This window comes from Bactrocera latifrons, unplaced genomic scaffold, assembly GCF_001853355.1.
Source record: "Bactrocera latifrons isolate USDA-ARS-PBARC rearing strain unplaced genomic scaffold, ASM185335v1 scaffold_616, whole genome shotgun sequence".
Classification (NCBI taxonomy): Eukaryota; Metazoa; Arthropoda; class Insecta; order Diptera; family Tephritidae; genus Bactrocera; species Bactrocera latifrons.
In genome coordinates, this window is record NW_017537286.1 from 30,134 (window position 1) to 39,620 (window position 9,487).

The 9,487-nt window shown below is 37.8% G+C and overlaps 2 protein-coding genes across 5 annotated transcripts in view; one reads left to right on the top strand and one right to left on the bottom strand.

The window, feature by feature from the left end:
* The window catches only part of LOC108975135, a 69,052-nt gene that overhangs the window by 15,440 nt on the left and 44,125 nt on the right, over positions 1-9,487 (bottom strand). The gene's annotated exons all lie outside the window — the stretch shown is intronic.
* LOC108975129 lies at positions 1,718-2,886 on the top strand. The gene is made up of 3 exons (XM_018943431.1): positions 1,718-1,925; positions 2,035-2,669; positions 2,753-2,886. Exons 1-2 carry the CDS (start codon positions 1,718-1,720, stop codon positions 2,661-2,663), a joined length of 837 nt encoding a protein of 278 aa, XP_018798976.1. The 3' UTR covers positions 2,664-2,669; positions 2,753-2,886.

Consider the following 9,487-nt stretch of genomic DNA (forward strand, 5'->3'; position numbering starts at 1 on the left):
CGATAATTGGAACCATGTGGAAAGCCAAGACAATCCCGCAGACTTGGCAAGCCGAGGATGTACACCCACCGATCTATTGAATTGCAACCTCTGGTGGCATCGACCCGCATGGCTACAACATGAAAAGGAGCATTTTCCAGCAACGGAGCATTTTACAACACTACCTTGGAATTCAAACCCGTTAAAACGTTTGCGATAACCTACCACGAGGATATACTCGAAAGATTTTCCTCATTCCCCAGAGCTATTCGAGTTATCGCTTACCTATACAGCTTTTGCGCAAATGCCTCACCAAGGAGACGAGGAACTGATTACTCAAACTGCGAAATAACCCCAGAAGAGTTCAAAACAGCCCGAATGAAATTAATTATTTACACCCAAAAAACACATTTCCGACAAGAATATGATGCTTTCACCCGTAAAACCCAAATACAAAAGAAAAGTTCATTATTGACTTTAAATCCATTCATTGACCCTAAAGGAGTTATGCGAAGTGACGGAAGATTAACCAATTACGCAGCACTGTCATATAATGAGCGTCACCCACCCTATAATAGTCGAATGTCAAAATTACTAACTCATTTTACCCATTTAGCCACGTTGGAAATCAGCTAGTTCTTCGACTCCTAAGGACAGAATTCTGRRTMCCCAAAGCAAAGATGCTGATTAAAACAATAATTCATCAATGTAAAACGTGCATCATACACAACAAGGCTCAACAAACCCAAATTATGGCAGCTCTTCCAAATGAACGAACCATCCTAACCCGGCCGTTTGCCGCCACTGGTATCGACTTTGCTGGACCCTATGACATCAAAAACTACACTGGGAGAGCATGTCTAATCACCAAAGGATATATATGTGTATTTGTATGCTTCTCAACTAAAGCRATACATCTCGAACCCGTTAGCGATCTCACTACGCAAGCCTTCCCAGCAGCATTCTCCCGTCTCTTCTCGAGGCGTGGATGTCCCGCCAATCTTTATTCCGACAACGGAACAAACTTTATAGGAGCTTCACAGYTGCTAATGAAAGATCGGCGTGAATTATTACAGACACTTCGAACTCAAATTACATCTCTCCATAKCCATCAAAATATCTCATGGCACTTCAACCCACCAGGAGCTCCACATATGGGTGGATTATGGGAAGCAGGCGTAAAAAGTTTAAAAACCCATCTAAAAAAGATCGCAAAAGTACAAAAATTCACGTTTGAAGAATTTGCTACCTTATTGACCCGCATTGAAAGTTGTGTAAACTCTCGACCAATAAGCCCCATAAGCGACGACTCATCAAACTTGGAACCTCCAACTCCAGGACACTTCCTTATAGGTACCCCATTGTTAACCCCTGCCGAACTCAATTTAGAGGATGCAAACTTAAGCATCGTTAACAGATGGCAGAAACTAAAAATACTCTACCAGCACATTTGCAAGAGATGGAAGGAAGAGTACCTTAAGGAGCTACACAAACGATTTAAATGGAAATATCCACAACGTAATGTTGTAGTTAACGACTTAGTCGTTATAAGAAACGACAATATTTCACCCAACGAATGGAAGCTCGGTCGAATCCAAAAGTTCTTCCCCGACTTAGACAATAAGACACGAGTGGTTGAAATCCGAACTGCTCAAGGCACAATAACCCGCCACATCACCAAAATTGTGATATTAAATACAGAATAAAATACAAGTTTTCTCTTCTTTTTTTTAGTGAAATGGCCCCAACAATCACCTACTCACCCAAACCTCGTCGTATGAGCTCAACAATTACCCTCCGGTCCCGTAGCGCAACCCGTAGTATTACACCGATTTCGGAAGACGACACGATGTCACGACGCATTCAACGTTTCAAGTYGACCCTTCCCACTATTCGTGAAGAAAAGGAATGTGATGATCGCACAACACGAAAAACGATCTCACATCGTAGAAAACATACATCATCCCGTCATGTCGCTTGCGGAATATGCAAAAAAGACCACCGTCTAGTGACTTGCGCTACGTAATAAACATCACTACTGCGTTAATTGCTTAGCCAGGTCGCACAAGACAGAAGGATGCACAAGCAAAAATCGATGTTCCACTTGTCATGGGAAACATCTTTCATCCCTACACGGACATCCGAGGCTATACCCGTCCAACGATGCAAATACTGTTGAGAACCATCCACTTGCGATAGAGACCCGATTACCATCCTTACTGGCTAAGCAGACCCTATTACCCACACTGAAGATCCKTTTAAGATGCGATGGCGAATGGTATAAAGTTCGAGCCATTTTGAATCCTACCCTAAAAATTACAAATATAGCGGCCGAACTCGTTAAAAAATTAAAACCGCCAATTACATACCTCAACACTTATCGTATTTGTAGCATCAAAACTAGCTCAAATAATGATACAAAGCTTTGTTTGGAATGTAACACAGTTATAACACACAAGTTACCCAAAAAACCATATGAGCGAGACATAAGTGACGATGTGCAAATGCGCTTCGAACACTTAGTTCTCGCTGACCCTCAATTCCACAGCAACAAAGAGCTAATGTTGGAGATTGGAGCGRATATCTMCCCACAAATTATTAGAAGTGGACTCTTCAAACCCGACAATGGTACAGTGGTAGCGCAGAATACAGCATTTGGCTGGACCCTTACTGGCACCATCTAACCCTAAGTATACTCCTGATAATTACTCCATTTCATTTCAAAACCTTCAATATATGTATGTTACCCTACTAATACTCAATTATTTCGCAGATTCTGCAAGGTGGCCGGGATGTTTAATCCAAACAAATACTCCTCTGCATTACTCCCACAAATTAGATAAAGTAATAGAGGCGTAATGCAGAGGAATATCAACCGCCCCAACTTCACACATAAAAACAGAAGGAGAAACAAAGAAGAAATCTTTTCCCGCGCTTTTTACATAAAAAGGCTTATTATCCCTTAATCAGTATTGGAAACACACACATATACTTGTATAAACCCATATATTTATATATATATAATCGAATTTTATAACGTTCACACTTAAACTAACTTTCTTTTAATTTAACACAATCGGCCCCATACGTCGACATACCCCCACAGAACTAAACATACAAGTATTTCGATGGGTAGGTAGAAAGTATAACTAAAAAACCGCTGCAAGGCCTCTTTTGTAATTAAAGCCTTAGTATTTTCACTAAAATTGCTTGATGAATATAGTATTCAGGGAAATTTTACAGATCAGACAATTATATCATACATTTTTTTATAGAATTTTTTTTTGACAAGAATATATATGGCACATAAGATAATTAGCAAAAATATGATTAAAAAATTAGTCATATAATAAATAAATCCCTAATTTTTCCAGATATGAATAATTGAAATTTTAAGCATATCTATTCAAACCTAATAAACTGGTGGGTAGGCAAAACAAAATCTAGGTAGAAGGTAATTTTGTAAGTAGTATTGTCCTGTATTAAAACCCTAATTAACTGATAGGTAGGAACAAAACAAAACGTAGGTAGAAAACAAAGTTGGGAGGTTAGGTAAAGTGTAACTGTAGGAAGGACTTTACATATAAGGTTCTAAAAAATTTTATAAATAGGGTGTAAACTCAACGGATTACGTCAGTTTACGCCTACAGCTTAAACTTAGAAAAACACAAGCGACTATCAAATTTATCGAAAAGATCCTTTATAAAAAAACATTGTTTTTTTTTTGAGTATATCTTTATTTATTTTTTATTATTATTAATTTATAAAATGCCAAGAGTATCTATCGCAATGCTTTGAATCGAAGCCGACAATAATATAGCCAAAATTTGGAAATAAATCGAATGACGAACGCCGACTATATTGCACAATTACGCAGTTCAAATTTGGAGTTCCGTAATGGGAGAGTTCTGCACGTTCCAATAGACGACAAAACTGGCTTCACAGAGCAGAGGAGCAGGAACGCAACACCGCGGAACATTTAAATAGGCGTTTAAATCCGGAGTATAGAGCAGAGGAGCAGGAAGGCAACACCGTGGAACATATCAATAGACGTTTAAATCCGGAGTATAGAGCAGCGGAGCAGGAGCGCGACACAATAGGACATTCAATCAGGCGCTTGAATCCGGAATATAGAGCTCAGAGGCAGGAGTGTCAGCAACTTTATCCAGCATGATGAAGGCTATCATATCCTCAAAGGATTTCGATCCTCTCCTGGAGGCTGAAAAGAAAATGTTTTWGCCATGATCCGTCAGTTTTAATTGCCAACATTTTGTAAAACAATGTCAGCTGAAGAGACAAAATGGCCGGTTGGTCATATTAAAGAAAGTAGTAGATAAAGTAGACATTTCGGAAGAAGACGCCTCTGCCTTATCAAGTTCTGAAAAGGTAAGACTCATAAGGACAGATCCAGTCACATGTTCCAGATATTTGTTAAAAAAATGGACTATTTGGAGTAAATTTAGTAGCCCGTTACTATTACAGAATTGAATTTCAGCATAGGGGATCACCACATTGTCATGGCATGTACTGGTTATTAAATCTGACGGATCTCGCAGAAGAAGAAATAATACGGTTGAACTGCTTTGACAATTTTTTGGCGGATTAACATTGATTATGAAGGGTACAAGCTTGCTCTTCGCTCAGGCTGCAACACAAATATCCTTAACTTGCATAGAGCAAATATGGATATTCAATTCATTTTGGACGCCTACGCTTGCTGCAGCTATATAACTAATTATATAAATAAATCCAATAGAGGAGTATCAACACTACTGAGGCAAGCCATGAAGGAAATAAATGACGGAAATTTCTCCATTAAAAGAAAACTGCAGCACACCGGAAACAAGTTTGTAAACGGCTCGGAAATATCGGCTCAAGAAGCAGCTTATAATATTTTGGGACTGCATTTATCGGAAGCGAGTAATGGGGAGATATTTATAAATACATCACATCCAAACAATCGAGTAAGGATGCTTAAGCCCAGACGTGAATTTGATGCTTTTCAGGAGAATTCTACGGACATATATGTATCGAGTGTACTGGATCACTACTCTCAAATGCCCGATTAATTGGAAGAACTATGCTTAGCAGATTTTTCAGCATGGTCCAGATTTTGCAAAACAAGTAGGAATATTTCTGTTAATAATGAAGACTACAATGAAGTAGAAAACGAGGATGACAATGATGTCTAGAGTGTTTGCAATGCACACAAGGAGCAAATTGAGCAGAATAAGCTCAAATATGACAAATTTTTATCCAACGAGCGTGAACGGATCCTGGAAAACCTGCATGTTCCATCGGAAGAAATAGCCGATGGGAGAGCTGCCTCTCAACTTTTGGATCCCGAATTCAGAGCTCTAGCTGTTCCAGAGCAAGTAGGAGATGTTAATGTTTTTCACGAGGGCAACAATAGTGTGGAAGAGACGGTTCGATTAATTAAACTACCATCACTAATATTAGAAGGAGATTTACTGGCAATGGTACAATCTATTAACAACAAGCAGAGGGAATATTTTGCGTAATGCCCAATGTCAGTAAGAAGAAAATCTTCTACGAATATGTCGGAGGTGGTGCTGGAGTGGGCAAAACCCGGCTTATAACGACTGTATATCAGTCTTCGACATTGCGCGCTAACAGTGTATCAGGAACCCCGAAACAGCCAGTGTCTTACTCTGCGCACCCACTGGCAAAGCAGCATTTGGAATTGGAGGTCTAACACTTCATTCCGTTTTTTCACTCCCCGTCAACCAGTTCACCGTCGATCTTCGGCCCCTCAATAGTGACACATTGAACACTATTCATGCTAATCTCATAGATATTAGGCTTGTAATAATTGATTAAATTTCAATGGTTGGAGCAAAGATGTTTGCGTATTTAGATTGTAGGCTAAAGCAAATTTTTAGGAGCAGTGCTTACTTTGGAGGCATTCCAATTATCGTCTTTGGTGACTTAAAACAGTTGCCACCAGTAGGAGATCGATGGATATTTGCACCAAATGGCAATGATCATTACAGTGCAAATACAGGAACTCCGCTTTGGGATCAATTTCGATATTTCGAGCTCACTGAAATAATGCGTCAGCGTGAAGATCAAGAATTTGCCATCGCTTTAAACAACATGTCAGAGGGCAGACGCTGACTTCCAATTAATTAAAAGCAGGAAAAAGACCTCTAACGAGATACCCAATGAAGCCATCCATCTCTTTTATTAAAATGCTGGAGCAAATAATTTCAATTTAATAAAACTGGCAGGATACTACTAAGTCAAGTTCCTTAACAGAACGCAGCAGAGGAAACATATTAGAAGCTGTGAAGGGTTTCAAGGCATCAGAAACACAGGGAATGCCTCATACATTGCAGCTCAAAACATCGATAAAATACATGCTAACAGTCAACATATGCGCAAGTGATGGATTAGTAAATGCAGGTGAATACCGAATCGTCTGGATCTGAAAGCACAGTGATGCGACTATGGATGAAATTCGAAGAACCAAGAGTTGGAAGCTTTGCACGTTCCAAGCAGCCGCATAGTCGCAATGCAGATTGGATACCAATCATGAGCGTGTTCCGATTATTCAAATACAAGCGAAAAGAATAAATAACTATAGAACGTAGACAGTTCCCTGTCATTCCAGCTGAAGCCATCACGATACATAAAAGCCAAGGTGGAACGTACGCTCAAGTTGCGGTTCATCTAGAGGGTAGAATTAGCAGATCAGCTTTATATGTAAGATGTAGCAGAGCCACAAATTGAATAATATCCGTAGTAAATGAGCACTTTAATGGACCATCAGTAGTCCTTGGAGTCTTTAACATATGTCGCCTCACAGCAAGTGACGCTTTAGAGGCTCGATTACAACAGTTCGGTTTTCAATCTGCATTGGACAACGCCGCAACAAAACAGCAAACAGCAATAGATTGGGTATGGACAAACATGGATCCAGCAATGACCTCATGTATCACATATCAAACACCATATAGTGGTCATGACGGAATATTTTTAAGTTTTAGAAAATAGATATGCTATATACATACGTAGATATACATACTATATCTTAGATTCAATATTATTATAACTTAGTATGATAATATTAGGTGTAAATCATAGAGTAATGTAATTTATACATAAATATATATTTTATTTGCTCTGTGTTTTTATAAAGCAAACTGTAAATATATATATATGATAAATATGTACTAATATAGGAATATTATAATTTTTCCCCCATTAAGTTTATGTTAGTAATAAATAAAATTTTAAATAACTATAAACGACTAAAAGATCTATTTTCTTTATTAAATAACCTTAATGTTTCTAGCAAACAACCCGGATAAAAAGAATTAGTAAAATGTTACCCTTTGAGTGAAAACCACTGGCCAGTTACGTCTTTAGATTTGCTTAAACACATAGTTACTAAAAAAAAGTGCACCTGTGAAGGGTATATTAGCTTCGGTGCAGCCGAAGTTAACGTTTTTTCTTGTTTTTCTTTTAAATTTTCGATCTAAATTGGGTTTCAGGCTCCAACTGCGCAATTGTTTTATAAACGATTTTTACAAAAATCGCAGTTGGAATATCCGGCATGAAGGCGCATTACCGTAAAGCCAATGACTGGCTCGCGTTAGCGGGTGCAGGACTACAAGATGAAGCTAACGGCAGAACCATCGAAGGTTAGTATTATATTGATAATTTAAATTTATTGTAAATAAATCATTTTTTATAATTTCAGCAAAAATTGCCAAGTGTCCACCTGAGGGAAATATTTGGAAAGCGGTTAGCGGCCATGCGACCTTTACTGGTGAAAGCAACCTTCCTTCGCCTCAGCTGTGTTCAGATAGTCCTGCACCAGAATTCGGAGTAGAATTCATGGAAAAAAAATGCCATCAAACGCCGCACCTTCGGTAGCGCCAATTTCCACCCATTTTCCATTCCATTCCATTCCATTTATCAACATACCAACGGCCACCGAAATCATCCGTTGGGCAATTGGCGGCTCTCCAAGCTAAAAAATTGCTATGGAAGCGAAGAAGCTGGAATTTGACAAATGAAAGAAAGAGTGGCTATGTACGAAATTAAAAAAAAATATGAAAATAAATATAACTAAATTTACTAAATTACATTTGCAGCCGAAAGCCTCTGCTGCTAGCGCTGCGTTTGCTTTAGTTTAGATAATAATAAATTATTATGTAAGCTTTATATAAATAAATAAAATTACATTTGTATTTATTTATGATTATTTATGGCATTCCGCTTATTTCTTTAGGTTTCGTAAGTATGAGCTTATATAAATAGTTATATCAAAAAAGAGTTGGTATACCTTATACAACTATGTATGTACATTCTATAGGTTTTCACCTGCTAAAAGGGTTGTCGTCAATTAAAAAAAAATATAACATACATATATTGCTAAAATTAATTAAATGAACTATTTGAATTGGTTTATAAATTGGAATCATTCTCTAATCCACACACAAAAAATTTCATTCAAATCGGTCCAGCCGATTAGGAGTTCAATGACATGTGTTATTAAATACCAAATAAAAATTTATATATTATAAATATTACCTACCACCTACTAATTCACCAGAATTTGTGTTTCATTATTTCTTGAAATAGAAATCAAAATCTTAAAATTATTCAAATAGTGGTAGTATAGAATTTTTCGGGACGAATGTAACAGAAACAAAACAGGGTAATTTTCCCTTGCCCTTTTTTTGAACGCATCTTTCAGAAATAAAAATTACATCTTCTCAATTAATGCCAGACTTAAATTTGTCGCCATTTATGTAGTAAAGTCTTAACGATCTTAAAAAAACAGCTTAACAGCTCAGTTTAGGCTTGAGTACTTGGGAATCATGGAGCTGATTATATGAGCAAAACCATCTTAAGCGATGATGCACATTTTCACCTTGATTAGTTTGTTAATCGCAAAAATTGCAGCTTTTGCGGTTCTGAGAACCCACATGTGAAAAACAAATGCATCCACAACATGACACTGTTTGGTGTGTGTTTTGGCCTGTTTGCAACCAAGCATTATTGGAGTGGATTTAACGTTGCACCTATGAAATTCTGCCACATTAATACAGAATAGTGATAGAAAATTTCGACAACGTATGTGTAGGTGCCCGATGTGTTATTCCTTAACAACCTTTACTTACGTACTGTTGTACGAGGTGTTCAAAAAGTATCGCGAATTTTGTGTTTTTTCAAAAATTATTTMTTTATTCATGAATATCTATTTTATCCCCTTCAAAGTAATCCCCATTATACACTTGTGCCAACGGTTTTTCGAATCTTCGAAGCACTTCAAGAAATCATTTTTTTTATCTTCTTCAGCTCCTTCTTCAATGCCGTCTTTATCTCGTCAAGAGAAGCGTAACGTTGTCCTTTCATGGGCCTCTTCAGTTTAGGGAACAAGAAAAAGTCACAGGGGGCCAGATCTGGGGAATACGGTGGCTGCGGCATCATTAGTGTGTTGTTTTTAGCCAAAAAGTCGCGCACAAGCAACGAT